The sequence below is a fragment of the Bos mutus genome, chromosome 28 (genome assembly GCF_027580195.1).
Source record: "Bos mutus isolate GX-2022 chromosome 28, NWIPB_WYAK_1.1, whole genome shotgun sequence".
Lineage (NCBI taxonomy): Eukaryota > Metazoa > Chordata > Mammalia > Artiodactyla > Bovidae > Bos > Bos mutus.
In genome coordinates, this window is record NC_091644.1 from 6,989,493 (window position 1) to 7,008,710 (window position 19,218).

The 19,218-nt window shown below is 45.7% G+C and overlaps 1 protein-coding gene and 1 long non-coding RNA gene across 6 annotated transcripts in view; both read right to left on the minus strand.

Moving 5' to 3' along the window:
- Positions 1-1,180: 1,180 nt before the first annotated feature.
- Positions 1,181-3,659, minus strand: LOC138986086 (uncharacterized). The gene is made up of 2 exons (XR_011462979.1): positions 2,486-3,659; positions 1,181-2,452 (listed from the first exon to the last, which is right to left on the minus strand). It is a non-coding gene; the product is annotated as an uncharacterized lncRNA (long non-coding RNA).
- Positions 3,660-3,667: 8 nt separating this feature from the next.
- The window catches only part of FRMPD2 (FERM and PDZ domain containing 2), a 101,298-nt gene continuing 85,747 nt past the window's right edge, over positions 3,668-19,218 (minus strand). For 3 of the 5 annotated variants that reach the window (XM_070364614.1, XM_070364612.1, XM_070364613.1), the window contains 4 exons: positions 18,918-19,132; positions 16,459-16,557; positions 12,758-13,101; positions 3,668-8,747 (listed from right to left, as the gene is read on the minus strand). In XM_070364614.1, coding sequence (XP_070220715.1) covers positions 8,441-8,747; positions 12,758-13,101; positions 16,459-16,557; positions 18,918-19,132 — 965 coding nt within the window. In that variant the 3' untranslated portion in view covers positions 3,668-8,440. Of the gene's footprint in view, positions 8,947-12,757; positions 13,102-16,458; positions 16,558-18,917; positions 19,133-19,218 lie in introns of all 5 variants that reach the window. The other 2 variants (XM_070364615.1, XM_070364616.1) reach the window with 2 other exon arrangements.

Consider the following 19,218-nt stretch of genomic DNA (forward strand, 5'->3'; position numbering starts at 1 on the left):
AAGAATACTATATAAATGGAATCATGCTGTGAAAACTTTTGCGATTGACTTTTTTTCCAGCATAATTCCCTGGAGATGCATCCAAGCATGAACCAATAGTTTACTCCTCTTGGTGTGAATGTACAAAAGTTTGTTTAACCATTGACCTGCTTGAAGGGCATCCAGATTATTTGCAGTTTTTGGCTCTTACAAATAAAGTTGCTATAAACATTCATGTACACGATTTTGTGTGAATATGTTTCCATTTCTCTGAGATAAATGCCTAATGTGCAGTTGCCGAGTCCTATGGAAATTGCATATTCGTGTTTTTATAAGGAATTGTCAGTCTTCCAGAGTGACTGTATAATTTTATATTTCCACCAGCAATGTATGAATGCCCAGTTTATCCATATCTTCACCAGCATTTGATATTGTAATTATTTTTTATTCAACCATTCTGATAGGTGTATAAAGATATCTGTGGTTTGACTTTGCATTTCTCTAATCACTAATGAGATTTAACATCTTTTCATATGCTTCCTTGTCATTTATATATAATCTTCAGTGAACTATCTGTTCATTTGCTATTTTCTAATTGGATTTTTTATATTATACTGTTAACTTTTGAGAGTTACATTCTAGATACTAGTCTTTTGTTGGATACATAGCTTGCAAATAATTTCTCCCAGTTTACAGTTTGTCTTTTCATCCTCATAATAGAAACTTTCACAGATAAAAGGATAGATTTTTCATTTTTCCTTTTATGGACTGTGATTTTGATGTCAAGTGTAAGAACTCATTGCCTAGCCCTAGAACCCAATCCAGGGTTTCCCAGGTGGCACAGTGGTAAAGAATCTGCCTGCCAATTCAGGAGACACAAGGGATCCAGGTTTGATACCTGGGTCAGAGGTATACCAGGTCAGATACCTGGAGGAGAAAATGGCAACCACTCCAGTACTCTTGCCTGGAGAATCCTATGGACGGAGGAAACTGGAGGGCTGCAGGCCATGAACTCGCAAAGAGTTGGACACGACTGAGTATGCATGCAGCACAACAACACGAGAACCCAATCCTTTCCTTTTATTCTTCTAAAATTCTCACGGCTTTACATTTATATTTGACTCTGTGATCCATTTTGAGTTTGTTTTTGTTTAAGGTGTAAAATCAATAGGGTTAATGGGGGATTTCTGTTGTTGTTTGGTTGTGGTTTTTTTTTTTTTTTTTTGGTCTATGTATGTTCATTTATTGAAAAGCCATTTTTTTCCCATTAAATTTCTTCTGTACCTTTGTCAAACATTAATTGGGAATACTTGTGCAGGGTTATTTCTGCATTCTTTATTCTGTTCCATTGAACTATATGTTTATCTCTCTGATAGATTATACTGACAAAGTATAGATTATACTTCGATTATTGTGGCTACATAGTAAACCTTATTATTTAGTACAGTGATTCTTCTCACTTCAGTCTACTTTTTCAAGATTATTTTAGCTGTTCTAGGGTTTGCACCTTTTCAGAACATTTTTAAAAATAAAAATATAAAATAAAATTTATAAAATGGATTTCAGAATAAACCTATCTATGTCTACAAAATGCTTTCCTGGGAATCTGATAGGAATCACATTAGACCTGTAAATTAATTTGGAGAGAATTGACATCTTTACCATGTTGAGTTGGGAAGGCCATTTTTGCTCTGCAGTTTAGTGATGAACGTGGGTATGTTTGAGCAACCTAATACAAATAGTGTGCTGGCAGATAATAGAAGCTTAATAAATATTTTTGGCAGAAAGGAAGGATGGGAGAGCCTGGCAAAATCTTGAAAAGCTTGCATCAGTGGTTCCCAAATTTAGCCACACATACAATCCTCTGCTGACAGTAAAAGTACAGATTTCTGGGTTTCACCTCAGCCTACCCTGCTGGTTCCGACTCTCCAGGGTTGAGGCCAGTGGACCTCTATTTTTAACACTCTCTATAATTGATTCTCAGGTACAGTCAGGTTTGAGAACATACGATACAGAAACTAGACATGGAAGCAGTTTGCAGGCAATGAGCTGAGTCCCTTAGGACCACACTGTTCTTTTTGATATTTGCCCTGAAACAAAAGAAGTGGCAGCTGAAATCAAGTTCACTTAAGGCAAATGAACAAGTCCTTCAAGAAATATGGCTCAAAATGAGTAAACAGCCTTGGAGGGAGGGGGAAGGTCCTTTCCTATAAGGAGAAAGATTAAATTCACTTTGAAACTGTAGCCACCCATTTCTTTTTCAAAGACAAAATAAGAAACCAGAGTTCAGAAGACTGCAAGCAGTTGCAAAGTTGTAAATACTGTTATTTATTCACTGCATTGCCTACTTGATTAATCCCCTAACCTTGAGGCCCATGAAACTGTGCATTAGGGCCCCCAGGGAGCTGACTCCAGCCCCCAGAGCGTTGGAAACATGACTGTTCAGATGCCTGCAAACTTCTTTCCAAATAACCTATCAGTGCCTGCAAACTTCTTTCCAAATAACCTATCAGACTTTTCTATTATAAAAGAAAGTGAAAGTGAAGTCACTCAGTCGTGTCCGACTCTTTGTGACCCATGGACTGTTGTCGGCCAGGCTCCTCCGTCCATGGGATTCTCCAGGCAAGAATACTGGAGTGGGTTGCCATTTCCTTCTCCAGGGGATCTTCCTGATTGAACCCAGGTCTCCTGCATTACAGGCAGATTCTTTACCTTCTGAGCCACCAGGGAATCCCTTATATTATAAAGAAAACAGGAAATTATAAATAAAATTACATAGAGAAGAGCTCATAAATTAAATTTTTAAGCACAGGCTTCTTTAAACCTTTGTCATTGTTTTTGTTTGTTCTTTCTCTCTGCTGCTTCAATTTTTTTTTCAGTGTAAAATTCATTACTTAAGTAATAAATATATAAAAGTAAAGGAATTTTTAACAAAATATTCCCCTAATTCCATCACCCAAACACTGGGCAATTTCTACTAATATTCCTTTGGTTCACCTTCCCTGCTCTTCACTGTATTCCTCTGTGTGCATACACACATTTCTGTTGCTTTTTATTCAGTTCAGTTCAGTTCATTTCAGTTGCTCAGTCGTGTCCGACTCTTTGTGACCCCATGAATCACGCCAGGCCTCCCTGTCCATCACCAACTCCCGGAGTTCACCCAAACTCATGTACATCAAGTCGGTGATGCCATCCAGCCATCTCATCCTCTGTCGTCCCTTTCTCCTCCTGCCCCCAATCCCTCCCAGCATCAGAGTCTTTTCCAATGAGTCAACTCTTCGCATGAGGTGGCCAAAGTACTGGAGTTTCAGCTTTAGCATCATTCCTTCCAAAGAAATCCCAGGGCTGATCTCCTTCAGAATGGACTGGTTGGATCTCCTTGCAGTCCAAGGGACTCTCAAGAGTCTTCTCCAACACCACAGTTTAAAAGCATCAATTCTTTGGCACTCAGCTTTCTTCACAGTCCAACTCTCACATCCATACATGACTACTGGAAAAACCATAGCCTTGACTAGATGGACCTTTGTTGGCAAAGTCATGTCTCTGCTTTTGAATATGCTATCTAGGTTGGTCATGACTTTCCTTCCAAGGAGCAAGCGTCTTTTAATTTCATGGCTGCAGTCACCATCTGCAGTGATTTTGGAGCCCAAAAAAATACAGTCTGACACCGTTTCCACTGTTTCCCCATCTATTTCCCATGAAGTGAGGGGACCAGATGCCATGATCTTAGTTTTCCGAATGTTGAGCTTTAAGCCAACTTTTTCACTCTCCTCTTTCACTTTTATCAAGAGGCTTTTGAGTTCCTCTTCACTTTCTGCCATAAGGGTGGTGTCATCTGCTTTCAACTAGCATACAATTTGGAGTTCTTATGTCAAACATTTTCCTAAGTTGTGACTTTTCAGTATTTACTTTAATTACTTTCTTGGCTGCATAATATTCAATAGTGCTAATACACCAGAAGTGCTCTCTTTCACCATGTTGTCTTTAGTATTACCATATTTTATTCTATTACCATTTCTATTCTATACTTTTTTTACCAAAAACAATTGTTTTTATACTATTACTGATATATTCTAAGGCATTCCAGCCATTTTTAGTTTGTTGTTTTAATCAATAATAATGAGATGAACATCTTAAACAGACATTTTCTTATTCTGAATTATTTCCTTGGGATAAATTCTCAGGAATATCATTGTTAGGTCTTTGGGCATAAGTATCTTTATGACTTTTGATATTTCTTAGAATACCAAAATCACCAAAATTTTGCCAAAATTGGATAGTATGTTTTTTAATTTTGCAAATGTGGTGGATGCAAATGTATATGTTGGCATTCATTATTTTTTATTAGAATGTGTCTATCATTTGTATTTTTATCATATACACTGTCTATTTAAATACTTTATTACCCTATTATAAATTATAATGACCTTTCTAACTATTATAGATATTAATCTGTATTCACAATTATGTAAATGTTTCCCTATCCACTGCTCCTATTTTTACATTAATTTTGTCATTGTTACTAAACAGAAGTTTTAACTTTTCCAATACTGTCAACTTTGCAATTCTTGTTTGTTATACGCCTTGTCTATTGCGGGCTACCAGAGAAAGTTACTATGCCTGTGTAGATCTGATAAAACCAGAGTCTATTTTCTACCAGTTTTCCTATGCTTGTTTTAAATCAAACCGTATGTAGTTTTCGTGGATGAAGTGAATTTGGAATCTAAGTCATCCCTTCCAGCTGTTTCTGTTCTGCCTGTGGAGCTGGCCTCTGCCCCGCCCTGAGGCCCTGACTGCCGTAAGCCCCCGTCACAGAGCACTCGGTGCTCCTTGGCTCACACTGTGGCCCACCAAGCCTGTTTCTTCTGTACACTTGAGAGCTCCAAGTTTCAGGACTTTAGTTTCGCTATGGTGGTGGCTATCTGGTAGCAGTGGATCTGCCATGTCACTCTTCCTTTTTCCTATAGGGTCCCGTCTTATTTTTCTTTTCTGTAATTTTTAGAATCAGAGCCCCAAAAGGAAAATGTTCTTAAAAGAATGTATAACTATTTGGAATTGCATGGGAAAAACACAGACAGATAACAAAACATATTACTCCCATGGCCTTTGAGCCAAGTCTCTCATCAGATTCCTTCAAGGAATCTGGGGGCACTTTGAATACCATGGAGATTCCTTCAACCAATGGAGAACCCAAAAGTACCAGCTGCAACAAAGCCTGTGTCCCAGAAAGTGTGACCAGTGCTCACTTGTGGTACAGTGAGAATGTACCCTTCACTGGTTTATCTTGATGTGAGAGGTTGATTCTCAAATTCTTTCACCAGAGGAAGTCCCACTTTGAGCTCGCAGGGGCATGTGCATGCGCCTGCATTCACACACACACACACGCAGAGCTTTATTCAACATAAACCCCAGAACTAAAGAGGGTCGCAATCACTATTCAAAAAATGAGTTTCAGAAGTGACAGGCATGTTTTTTTTTTTTTTTTTTGAAGTTACTTCTTAAGTGGGCCAGACCTTCCATCCCAGGTCACCTTCTCAGCTGGCCTCCTTCCTGATTGTAGAGTATGTGGGTACATTCTTTAGACCAACACCTGAGGCTCTTCCATGTGATCAGGGTCAGAAGTATGTCCAGGCAGAAACCCTTGGGTTCTGCCTCTGGAGACTGTCCTGCTTTTTCTGTTCACCTAAAACAATAGTAGCTTTTACTGGATTGCTTTGCCATTTGGCCAGCAGCCTTCCCTAAACAGAACAGTTCAATTGTCTTTTTAATCTTACTGGACAGCAGTGGTTTCTTTAGCCTCGGAAGAGAGAAGCAGGAGGACGCATGACATGTGATGGAAAGACGTGTGTGTTATACAAGTCCACGTGGACGGGCACATTCTAGGGGAAATGTAAAAATGCACCAAAAGGGTAATCAGACAGCAGAGGTGTGAATCTGCCCCTCATGGCTGCATGATCTCAGACAAATTAAATAAGCCTTCTAAGCTCTGTTTAAAAAAGAGGGATAAGAATACCACTCAAAGTTGAAGATTCAGTGAAGTCATTTATAGAAAGTACCTATATACTATTACTGTCTTAATATCTAAAAGAACCAAATAAAATAATTTGTTACACAATTTTAAAGGATGCATGACTCCATCCATAAGCAAAGTCCCATTATACCCTCCAAAACGTCTCCGTACTTCCAGGATGAAAGAGAAAATGTATACAACAGAGACCCTTAACCTTTGGGAGATTTATTCTCCTGGAGAACTTGGAGAATGTTAAAAGTTACTTTTTCCAAAGATGCAGCAAGTCAACATTCTAACTGTAGAGCTCCCCACCTGCCTCAAAGCACACCTGTGGGCAGCTCCATGGAGCCCAGGCTGGGAACTCACGCCTTGAGCCTCACCGCCCACAGGCCCGCCTTCTGTCAGCAGGGAGAATAAGTGACCACAACAGGAGTCGGCTTAACTACACCCCAAGCCATCGTCCATCTGAGGGCTATTCAGTCACCCTGAATCTTGACATCTCTGCCATAAACCAGTGCTTCTCCTCACCCCAACTCACACCCCATGCTCGGGCACAAGCTCTTTGTCTACAAGGGAAAAAAGAAAGACAGTGTATTGAATGCACTAATAAGGCTGCATCATCTCACTGCTGTAATTTCCTCCTTTATGATTTATGATTAAAAGCAGCTAACGCTTTTTGAGTTCTTACTACACGCCACACAGTGTGCTAAACGTGACTCAAATTGTCATCTAGCATGCCCAGGAACAGCACACAGTGGATTTCATTATCTCCACGTGGCAGTCAGCTAGCTGCATCTTAGATGCTTTAAAGAGGCTTCCCTTGTGGCTCAGTTGGTAAAGAATCCGCCTGCAATGCAGGAGACCTGGGTTTGATCCCTGGGTTGGGAAGATCCCCTGGAGAAGGGAAAGACTACCCACTCCAGTATTCTGGCCTAGAGAATTCCATGGACTCTACAGTCCATGGGGTTGCAAACAGCTGGACGTGACTGAGCGACTTTGACTTCACTTCACTTCACTAGATGGTTTAGAGTCACTTGCTGCAGGTCATCTAGTCAGTGAGTGGCGGAGCCTCGCTTGGAGCCGCGCTCTCACGACTCTGATCTCTGCCTCCTCCCTTCAGGGCACTGCAGATCTCCTAGGACATTCCATAAGTACTGACACTTTCGGTCCTTAACTGTTTCCCCCTGGATCCCCAAAGCATTGCTCACCCTATTTTCTTTAACTCTCCAGCCCTGAGGAGCCCCCTCTAGGAAGACTGCCCTCCATGTATAAGCTGCTCTCTGCTTGCTTTACACTTTTGTGAACCCATAATGCATCACTCCTCGGAGAAGGCAATGGCACCCCACTCCAGTACTCTTGCCTGGAAAATCCTATGGATGGAGGAGCCTGTTAGGCTGCAACCCAGGGGGTCACACAGAGTCGGACACGACTGAAGTGACTTAGCATAGCATAGCATAATGCATCACTCCTAAAGTTGTCAGAGTGTCCAACTTTCCCATAAATGGCATGCAGGGTCTTCAGAGCCTCCATGTCATCCTCTCTATTAACGCGTTGCTTCCTATTTCAGATAAGAGCCAGCCCATTTGTCATATTTGAATTTCAAATATCCACCCACCTTATCAGCTTGCCTGCCACTGTCCGTTGAGAGTCCAGTTCAGTCATTTGTGATGAAAATGTAGCTGGGACACAATATAAATGAAAGTGAAAGGCTGTGTTTCAATTATACCTAAATCTTCACAGCCAGTGCCTTGGTAAGTTTCAGTGTGTCGTGAAAATGTGTTGACGCGAACGCTTCTTGAATGTTCAGCATTTTTCAAATACTGGAACTACCTGTGTTGTAGGCACGTGAACAGAATTCTAGAGGTTAACCCTCTCTACTTGCAGCCTGACAGTTTTTGTGACACTTACTCCTCCCGTGTCTTCATCAGTCTGATCTGACTCCAGCCTGGTCATCCCAGCTTCTGGTAGCAGTTCGTGTAAACAGTTTGGCTTTCTTGATCAAGAAAGAGCTCACTGTGTTAAAACCACAGGGGACCTTGAGAGGGGCCACATCACATGTCACCAAGACTCTTCTCTGAAATACACTTAGCCCACGGGAAGGCATAAGCGCACAAAGTAACCCACCGAGAGACAGCGCTGAGGAGGGACAGAGGGCCTGGCCGCGTGCTGCAGGTAGCAGAGGTCCATGAAGGGGCCCTGAAGTGGGAGGCCTGGGGCTGGATTCTGACTCCATCACTTACTTACTGATGACCCTGGGAAAGTCCTGAATGTGCCATCGGAATAGCATGAAGTGTCAGGGCATAGGGCTGTCGCCTTGGAACATGGAATATGATACGTACCACGAAGAGGTGTGACCCCAGGGGGGAAGCAAGGGGAATGCTATAATGCCCATGGACCATCACCCAGCCAAAGTAGAGATGCGGACTCCCTCTAGAAGAATTTAGCCCAGCCTTATTCCACCCAGAGTGCTACCCACCTGAGGGGGCCGTCATCTGCGTCCTCAGCCTCCTCGAAGTCTTCCCACTTGCTCTCACTCTCATGGGACACTTCTGGAGGCAAAGACTGTGAGAAAGTACTCCAGGAACAGAACTGTGGTAAGAGAATGGTCCCTGAATCTGCCTCCAAACATTCTCCACAGGGTAGCTGGTCTGCCAGTGAAGGGTTGATAGTAAGATACACTTCATCCTTGGAGGTAGGAGAAGGGGTCCCAGGTGGATGGTGCATGTCCCGTTCCTCATTATCATTGTACAGTTCAGGACTAGAAAACAGAAATCCACGTTTCTTCCAGGGTTGATCACAAATCCCGCTCCCCACCTTCCCTTGCCTTCAGGATGCGGTCATGACATGTCACAGGCAACTGTCACAGGCTTCAGACAGTTGCTGCCAGAGCCTCCTCTGGGGTCAGGAGGTGAACAGTGGACAGGGTGCAGCCTTGACCTTGAGGAGTCCGTGATTTACTGAGAAGAGTAAGCGGTGAACAGACGTTACCATCAGGTAGTTAGTGCTACAGTACAGAATGCTATGAGGGTGGGCGAGCTCCTTACTGAGTCCAGGAGATGGTGGGGGGACTCACTAGAGGACACGGATCAAAAGCAGAGCTCTGACCCATGCTTCATATGGGAAGAGAGTCAGACCTCAGGCAAGTTTATTAACTTCTCTAGAGCCTCAGTTTTTTCATCTGAAAAAATGGGAAGGTCGCAAAACATATGGGAGTGTTGGAATGCTTAAGTTAAATAATTCTGATACAGCCAGCCGTGGCTCCTGGTAACAGGGTAAGTTCTCAGTAAATGGAGGAGGCCATGATCACTACTATGATTATAGTTCTTTCAACAGAAGAATTAGATGGAAAGGGCCAAAGCAAGAGGCTCAGAACAAATCCAGCAGGTGACCTTCAAAGTACTTTGTGCAAATATCAGGTCCTTTTCTGAGCATTGCAAAAGTGCTTATTTGGAGAGGCAGCTAGCTGGAGTGACATTTACTCCCTGTGTGACATAGGAAGCAGGTGAACAGCGAGGCTCATTGGCGACGAAAATGCAGAAGCAATGGTGAAAGAATAAGGCTTCCAGGGGTTTCCAAAAGTCACCACACACTCCTTTTTGATTAGAAAGAGCAGTTCATGAAGATGACAGAGCATTTTGCACAGGGCTTCCAACATGCAAAGAAGGTGCTCAGAAAATATCTGTAGAGAGTCTGGTTAAAGAAGATGAGTAGGAAAATCTACAAGAAATGCAGACAGGTTGATCTTTGTACCAAACACACAAGTCCTTGTTTATCAGCCTCCTTACCCACACCCATATCAACAGATTGGTTTTGTCAGTATCCCCTGCCCTCCCCTTCCCTTTCCTGCAATACGTCTTTCCCTTAAAATCAGCACTGGCAACGCCCTATAGCCAAGAACTCCCAAACACCCATACAGGTGGCCCTCCTTCCGGTAGAGCCAGAGTAGCTGTCTCAACCTGAGTTTTGCTGTCAAAGAGACATCCTTTCTGCTCATGAGAGATACAGGGTTCAAGTAAATGTGCATTTCATGTAAATATACACACACTCATGTGCTTTAAAAGGGACTATATTCTGTAAGGACATTCACTTTAAGGAAATATTTTAAAATCCCTAAGCACTTGAAGAACTTGGTTTAAAACCTTAAGCTACTCGACCAAATTGTGTAGAAAAATGTGTTTCTTTGTAAGTATAGGGAGGGAACATCATGGAAGCTTTACCAAAGGGCAGGAAATCCAGCCTGGTGCCCAGGCACACTCTGTCCCCCTCCCCCAACCCCCTCGGTAGCCAACCTGTGCCACCTTCCCTGTGCCACCTTCCCTGCCAAGAAGCAGGTGGCAGCAGGGCCACGCCTGGCTGCCTGCACTTCACCTCCCACGACTGTGCTCCTCCAGTCTTTCTAATGATCTCCATGCTCTCCAGATTGGATCTGGGGCTCTAGCTGCTGGCCCCACCAGGAGAGAGATCCAGGGAAGCCATCAGCCTGAGGGGCAAGAGGCAAAGCTGCTGGGTGTCTGGAGAAGGGATGGTGATCTCCAGGGTGGCATTCTGGCCATTCTGGTGACATTCTTACCTCAGGGAGAATCACTGCCCTTCCATCCACCCTTCCACCCAGGCTCCCGACTGCTCTTGGAGCTCTGACCTGGGGTTTGTTTGTGGATGTGGGGAAAGAGGGGAGGCAAGAAGAGGCACAGGAAGTCAGATACTGTGTTGCTTTCTTTCTTGTTTTGCAGAGCCCTACTCCTGTGTGGCAGTAGTATGTGTACAGCGCGGTAAAAGAAGAGAACAGGGCGAGAAAAGTAGAATTTCATCTTCTCCATGAACACTCTGGGTTTGCAAGGGTGCTGGCAGCCACTTGACTGTGGAAAGTAACCACCTGGTAGATGGTAAGATCTGGCAGTTTGCTGGGAATTTCAATTGATTGGCATCTGTCTTTAGCTGGAAATGGCTGAGGAAAGAGAAGGAAAACTGACTGGTGTTGAGTTCTTGCTGTGTGCCAGGCTCTGGGCTAGCGCTCTGCATGTGTTATTTCTTTAGAAGGCCACAGCACACTTTGGAGTTACCGAGGTCTTCATTAACATTTGAGAAGCCTCAAGCTCAGAGAAATCAATTCATCAGACACGCTAGTAGGTAGTAGAGCTGAAACCAAGGCTATATGATCAAGAAGTCAGTCATCATTTTGATCTAAACCACTGAAAGAAAACTTCACTCGTGGATGCCAGAAGCAAAGAGGCAGTTAGTTACCTGGGGCAGTCGCTTCAGAACTGAACTGTGGACATTCAAGGAAGATCCACAAAGAACCACAATCCCACCTTGAAATCCTAATTCTGATGCTGCCCAGGAGCTGGGGGAACTGTGTCCAGAGATTGCTGGTCGTGTGCCATGGCTTTCCTTCTGTAGGGGGCAGCCACTAATTATGCGTGCTCTAAGTGCAAGCTAAGGCTCTCTTGGAGGAGAAGCTAACACAGTTGAATGTTGTTTGCCTGGCACAACACAGTATACTTTTAAACAATCCTATCTGGATGCTCCTAGGAAACAGGCCTGGCTTCTGTCTGTCACAGATCGAGCCCTGTCTAACTGCATTACCCCACTGCTTTACACTTCCTGTCCCTACTAGTCCCTGTAGATTTGCCCGTATCAGCCTTCTAGGAGGCCAACAGTTAAAAGCCATTTAGTGTCAGTGGGTTTATACAATGTCAAACATGAAGCATTGTTCCCCGTTGTTTGGCTGCTTTGTGCCCGTGCATCTAACTAACAACATGCCTAGGAGCAAATCGTACCCTCTCTCCGTATCCGTGCCCCTCTCTTTGCTCCTGACAGGTTTCCAAGCACCTTGGATACGTGTAGTAAATACTCATCCAACTGAATGAAAGAGTTTGTTTTCGATCAGAACAGGACTGAGAAGGACTCATCCACCCACTCAGGGGTGGATGAGCACAAAAATGCAGACTAAGTTAAAAACAAATGGCTATTAAAATGAACATCACAGGGCTTCCCTCGTGGTCCGGTGTTAAAAATCTGTCTTGCGGTGCAAGGGACACCGGTTTGATCCCTGATACGGGAAGATCCCACATGCCTCAGAGTAACACACCCAGGCACCAAACTCGAAGCCAGCACTCTGGATCCTGTGAGCTGCTACTACTGAGCCCATGTGCTGCAGCTACTGAAACCCAACTGTCCAGAGCCCGTGCTCTGCATGAAGAGAAGCCACTGCAATGAGAAGCTCTGCACACCGCAGGAAAGAGTAGCCCCTGCCTCACTGCAATAGAGAAAGCCTGCGAACAGCAACAAAGATGCACCACAGCCAAAAAATACTATTAAATAAAGAGATCTTTTTTTTAAATGAAGGTTTCAGTCTGGTTTTGAAGATGTAGGGTTTTTTTTAAGCTTCTGTTGATTATAAAGCATCATATTAGCTATAGAAATGATGATGCACACAACGGAAACTCTTTCTTATCACAAAGCTTCAGGAGGCCATGAGGGACGCAGAACAAAGGCTTGTATGCGAGGAAGAAATCCCAAGGCCTGCCATCTGTAGCCTCCAAGGATACTGGAGGACCACTGGGTGGGGTTTGCGTTCCCAAAATCTCACAAGTTGTGATTACCTCAGCTCCAGATTTCATGTTTCTCTTCTTTCATCCTCCTCTCTCAATGCCCAGAACCCTCCTGGCCCAGCAAGCATCTGAGCCATGTTATTAATTGTTTGCTTGTAATTTCTAGCAATGACATGCATACAATTTACAGTATGTCTGAAAATGGACTGAGCCTTACCTTCCAAGTCTCCTGATATCACAAACTGAATCACAGTTTTGCCTCAAATCCTTCTCCAAAGAGGTAGCCAATGTTGGTGCCTCCATTTCTTGGTGAAGTCTGCATAGATGAGGGAAGGAATCCCGAGGATCAGTCAAGGAAGTGGCCCAGGGTCTCTCGGTGTCTTGGTCCCATTGTGCCTCTTGGGTGGCTTGTTGGAAAGACTCTGGCCGGAGACCCAGGCCCTCCCCTGTGTCTGGGGAGGCACTGTCCCTCCGGCTGTCCCCCTGATCCAGGCTGGGGCTCTGCTCCAAGTCAGTGCATGCTGCCCTGGGGAATTCTTTGTCTGCTGCGAGCACAGGTGTCTATTGAAAGAAATACTATGGATTATTGGATCCATGGTGCACATTGAGCCAAATCTAAGTGTTGCTTTGTACCCGTGGGTACCGCACTTGGTGCCAATCCACCCCTTTCCGTGCTCTTAAATGAGAGCCTAGTCTTGCTATTTCTGTGTCCACCTCTCCTTCCTTGCACCCACTCGAACCAGGCTTCGGTCTCCATCCCTCAACTGAAAGATACTAATTAGGATCTCTAGTTACCTACATCTTTCTGAAGCCAAAAGATAATTCTCTGTCTTCATCTCTACCTCTCAGCAATGTTCAACATAACTGGACCCTCCTCCTTCCTGAGAATGTCCTTTACTCGTTTACTCTACTTAAACACTGAGTTTACCCTAAGCTCCACCTTTATCCGAATCACCTCCAAGGCTCCTTCTCAGTCTCATGCGTTATCTCATTTCTTTGGGGTGTCGCATCGCTCGGCCCTCTTCTTGACTTTTTTGGTATTCCTCCCCGAGAAGATCTCATCAAATTTACAGCTCTCAGTGGCATTATCTGCTGGTAATTTCGAATTCACATTTTCCAGCCCTAGCAGATATCCCCATTGAATGCTCTATAAACATTTGTTTGCAGGCTATCAAGAACTGCTGCTTCTTTCCACGTACCTTAAAGTGCTCCCTCAAGCACATCCTGTCTCGGTAAGTGGCGCCACCTTCATTCATTCAGTTACTTGAGCCAACTCCACTCCCGGTCTTCACACCAATGTCTCGTCCAAAAATCATCCCATGGGCTCTACCTCCCAGAGTATCCTAAATCAGTCCTTCTTACAGCTATCTGGCTACAGCCCGAGCCTAAGACACCATATGTTACGTGAATCACTGCCAGATTACCTGCTCCACTCCATCTCTCCCGGCAACCTAAGTGACCTCTCCGAAGTGTGGACCAGATGAGGCCACATTTCCGCTTCACCCTTCATCCTCCCACCTCCCCAGCCCAGTGCCTTCCCATGGCAGCAAGGATGGGATCAGCACATTACCAAAACCTCCAAGCCCTACCTGATGCGGAGCCCAACCCCCTCTACAACTCCTCCCCCTCCACAGTTTCCTTCATTAACTACTGTCCAGGCACAATCCTTATCTTTGTGTCCTTCAAAAATCTAGGTCATTCCTATCTCAGAGCCTTTGCACTTGCTATTCCTCCTGCCTGAAATGACCAACTCCAGATGTTTACAGAGCTGCCTCCTTCTCGTAACTATTCTAGTTCTAAACCAAAGTCTCCCTTTCTTGTTCTTCAATCAGAGCTCTGGAACCAAGCGAATGAATGAAAATTCTTCTTCCATGTGGCCCTCAGGTATGAGGAGAGAAGAAGCATGCCCACCATTCCTCGCCTCAAACCCTCTCCATTGGACACTTCTGGGTTCTCTGGTAGAAGCTCTTCTCCAGGACAGGACAACTGTTTCCCTGGCATTTACCAGATATCTGAACAAAGACACAGGGTACCAGCCCCTTGGCCTGCTGGTCTCTGAGTGTGTGAAATGTGACCCTCTCCCACCCCGTTCACTTGCCTAACACAAGTGCTGTCATCTACCTTCTTTCCAAACTAGCAGCTCTCTGCTTTCCTTCCTATAGCTCTTGTCTCACCAAAGTTGGTATAAAACGACCTCTTAGAGTCCAAGCATCAAGAATACGTGGGTCACCAAGTCCCTGTGCTGTCTCTACCAACTGTCACCCTCAGTGAAAAGTGACTGATTGTGACTGATAAGCCATGGACACGGCTTGTGCACGTCTCAGATGAGGCATCATGAGACCTAGAGAAGTTAGGCAAGTGCCCAAGGTCCTTGCCGCAAACACAGCAGGTACAGATGATTCCAGGTGTCCACGCAGACCCTCCTCCGTGAGTGAGCCCCTCCCCAGGAATTGTGTTCAGCTTAAGGGAACTGCCTCAGCCAAAGCTAGGCCCCTCCCTTGGGCAGCTCATACCCCAGTGCTGTTTGGTACAGATAGCAAAAGTACAGGCTCTTCTGTTCCAGTTAAGGACAGCTCTGAGGGGCCATCTCAGCTTCAGAGTTCCCTCTGGGGCCAGCTGAAGCCCCTGTTGCAGCTGAAGCTCATTTACTTCCCCTTCCGCCCAGCCCTGCTTCTCTCACCCTCACAAGGGTGTCCCGAGAGCTGTCCCCGTCCACCTCCGGCACAGAGTCTGTGTCCTGGAAGCTCAGCAGGTGGCAATGTGCTGGGTAACACTAAGTGTCATCCCGGCTAGGCCGTAGAAAGTGAAAGTGAAGTCACTCAGTCGTGTCCGACTCTTTGCGACCCCATGGACTGCAGCCTACCAGGCTCCTCCATCCATGGGATTTTCCAGGCAAGAGTACTGGAATGGGTCGCCATTTCCTTCTCCAGGAGACTACCCAGATATTTGTTCAAATACAAATCTAGATGTTACTGTAAAGGTATTTTTTAAATGAGAGAGTTGTCTATAAATCAGTAGACTTTGCGTGACACAAATAACCTTCTATAATGTGAGAGAGCCTCATTCTGTCAGTTGAAGGCCTTAGGAGAAAAATGACTGAGAGCCCTAAGAAAAATGAGTCCTGCCTCCAGACTGCCGTAAGAGTCACACTGTGACATCAACTCTCTGCTAGATATCCAGTCAGCCAGCCTATTCCACAGAATTTAGACTGGCCAAGCCCCACGACAGGGAAGCCTGGTGTGCTGCAGTCCATGGGGTCACAAAGACTCGGATACGACTGAGAGACTGAACTGAACTGAAGCCCCACAATTACCTGAGTCAGTTGCTTAATCTCTCTCTCTCTCTCCACACATGCACACACATATCCTATTTGTTATATTTCTCCCAAGAACCTAATACAGGCATCAACATAATAATCTGAATTTTCCAGATTCCAATGCCTGTCTTCTCTGCACCAGACTATACATGCCTAATCCATGTTTTAGAAGGGTGGACTTAGATCCTTCCTATTTTCCCCTCCATTTCATTCTTCAGAATGGAAATTCTTACCTCCCCTTTGTCTGGTTTTATATGCACTCTCCTTGTTCCTGGTTTCCCCTCTCTGATGCCTGGCTGCCTCTGATGCCAGAGAACCCAGCTCTAGAAGTTTCTCAGTTAAGATTTAAGTATGTAATCAACTACGGGAAGACCTAAATATTGGGACAGACAGAATCAGGGAGAGGAAGGGAGAAACAGGGCCTTATGAGCTTGTCACAGACTCACTGAGGTTAGGGTGGTGAGCTACATTCCTGCCCCAATGAAATAAGACGGCATTGAACCCTATTCAAGGCAAAAGTCAAGCTTCTCAGGACCCACCAGACAAGAAAGGGGTGGCTGAACATGATGCATGTGGAGAGAGCAGAGGGCAGCACCCCTTACCTGCCAGCCCTGGTCCATCTCAGGCAGCGCACCTGGAGGGGGTCGGCAAAGCAGGAGCGTGACTTCCTGTGAGGCGCCTCGAAGTAAATGGAGCACCTCCTACCAGAAAGCAAAACCTATGGTTAGTTATGGGGCTGGCCTGGCTGTGGGGGTGTCCTCCTCTGTGTTCCCCACTATCTCTCTGGCCCCTCCTCTCCCTACCTTGTTCTGTGTCTTGGCTGCAGAGAACTTTGGAGAGCAGGGCTGTGGGCCTGACTTCCCCAAACGCATGGATCTAAGGCCACAAAATGATGAGCCAATGCTGAGCTTTAAATGACCAAGGTCTGCTCAGGGCCTTTTCATAGCAGTGTCTGCCAATACTGATGCCTCTTCTTCAGAGAGAAAGAGTGATTCTAGCAAATGACTCTTCCCATCTCAATGTTCATTGCTTCTCTACCCAGCTCATATCAGAAGCTATCGGTCACAGAAACACCACCACTCCAATCTCTAAAGCCTGACCCTCAGCTCCAAGCTTCTGCCCAGGCTCAGCTCAGGCCCTCGGAACTTCTCACCTGTGACACTGCAGTGACCTCCCCTCTGCTCCCTGGCTCCTCCACCCTCACCACCTCCCTTCCTACACATTGCTAATGTGCAATCGTTTTAAAACGCAGATATCATCAGGTTCTTCTTCTGCCGAACCCCCTCTCTGGCTCACCTCCCCCTCAGCATAAGCACAGCACCCAGAACCTGGTCTTACCTGCTGTCTCTCTCCCACTTTCTCCTCCCTGTACCCACATCTGTAGCTCCCACCATAGTGAACCTCTTGCTCCAAGCCATCCTCTCAAAGCCCCAGGCGTGGGGTTGCCTGAGGAGCTCTTCTTACCTAACTAGACCAGGGCTTCTCAACATCTCAGCACTACTGGCACTTTGGGCTGAATAACCTCATTGTCTGAGCTGTCCTGTGCATGGCAGGATGTTGAGCAACATCTCTGATCTCTACCCACTAGACACCATTAGCTGTGACAACCACAAGCGTCTCTGAGCTTCACCAAATGTCCCAAGAGGCAATTTCACCCCTACCTGGGAACCACTGATCTGGATCCTACTCAGTGCCCCCAGCTACAATGGACTGCCACAGAGGGGGCTCCTTCCCAGCTCCCTTGTGCAAGCAGTGGAGCGGGGCTTTTCTCTCTCACTTATTTCCCGCAGTGAGTGTTGTTCTTGTCTATCCCACCAGCCCCATGAGCTCTGAGACCCTACAAACTGTCTGTCTGTGTGTCTCCAGTTCCTCATACAGTTGCTGGCCCAGCAGCAGTTCTCAGAGGACAGTTCCTGGACCAGATGAAGGATGCAGGGCGGATGGAGACATCCCCCCTCTAATCTTGTTCCGAGGATTCTCCACCCTTCCCCATCCCTCCTTCATGCCCCTTGCTCTGTGCCCTGGAGGTGGACCTGCATCGTGAGCTACAGAGAAGCTTTCTGCTGGGTTCAGCCAACGAGTGGGTGAGAAGGGGTCAGATGTGAGGAAGAGGGGGATGTCCAGGTTGGCTTTCCTGCCCATGCGGTTATCATGGAATCATGATATCTCTCAGCTAATTTCATAGCTCATGTCAGCGAGTCTACTTCACCCAGCTCACTCAGTTTCTGCACTTCGGTAACTGCTTCTACCCACTCCCTCTGGACCGGGGGGAGAGGGTCGATAACTGCATCCTCTGCTCTCAGCCCCAGGGCTCTACGCTTTCCCTTGAGTTTCCCAACAACCTCCACACCTTCATTAAGCTTTCTCATATGGTCCAATTTCTGCCAGGACCTTGACTGATACGTACAATATTTCACTGAGATGTTATGCCATAAACATCGTTGTTGTTGTTCAGTCAGTAAGTCGTGTCCAGCTGTTTGTGACCCTATGGACTGCAGCACGTCAGGCTTCTCTGTCCTTCACTATGTCCTGGAGTTCACTCAGATTCATATCCATTGAGTCAATGATGCCATCTGACCAGCTCATCCTCTGCTGCCCTCTTCTCCTTTAGTGTCCACTTTTTGCCTTCTTTTTTATTACGTTTTTTATCATAAACACAACAACCTACACAACTCTACATGTCAAAGCTGTAAATTTAATAGAGAAATGGGAAAGAGAGCAGAAAAGGACCTACCGTGGCCCACTGAAACTTCACGCCCACTTCTGGGAGTGAGTGTTAGGAGACCTTTAGCACAGAAGTCAGAGTTTTATCTCGAGTTTCATTACAAACCTAACTCGAAACAAGGTTTACTCAAGGTCAGATACTTAAGAATTGAGATGAAAATTTTAACATGAGGATGTTCTGCCAGTTTCTGTCTTTATGTGATTCAAGCTCAGACTCCAGGTGTGATCTCCAGGAGCCCACAGTATTCCTCACTGAGGGTGGGTGGCCCTGAAGGGAACGTCCTCAGCCCACAAACCTTAGTCCACAAACAGGACTGCATCCCTCACGTCCTCCCACCTGGAAGTCCAGGCCTTCCGTGGACCTTCCATTCACAGCCAGGATAAGGTCACCAACTGCCATGGCCCCGTTCTCCTCTGCCGGCTGCCCAGGGAAGAGCCGCTTAATCATCACGAGATCACTCTTGAGGTGGCCGCAGTGCTCGCTCTCCATCTGCACAAAACTGAATCCCAAACCACTGGCATTCTTTTTTAGCTTGACTTCAAACTTGGGGCCTGTATCACGGGATGTGAATGAGATCCATCCTTCAGTAAATTACAGATGAAATTTGCCAGCCTCAAAATGCAAATTGTCAAGTAGA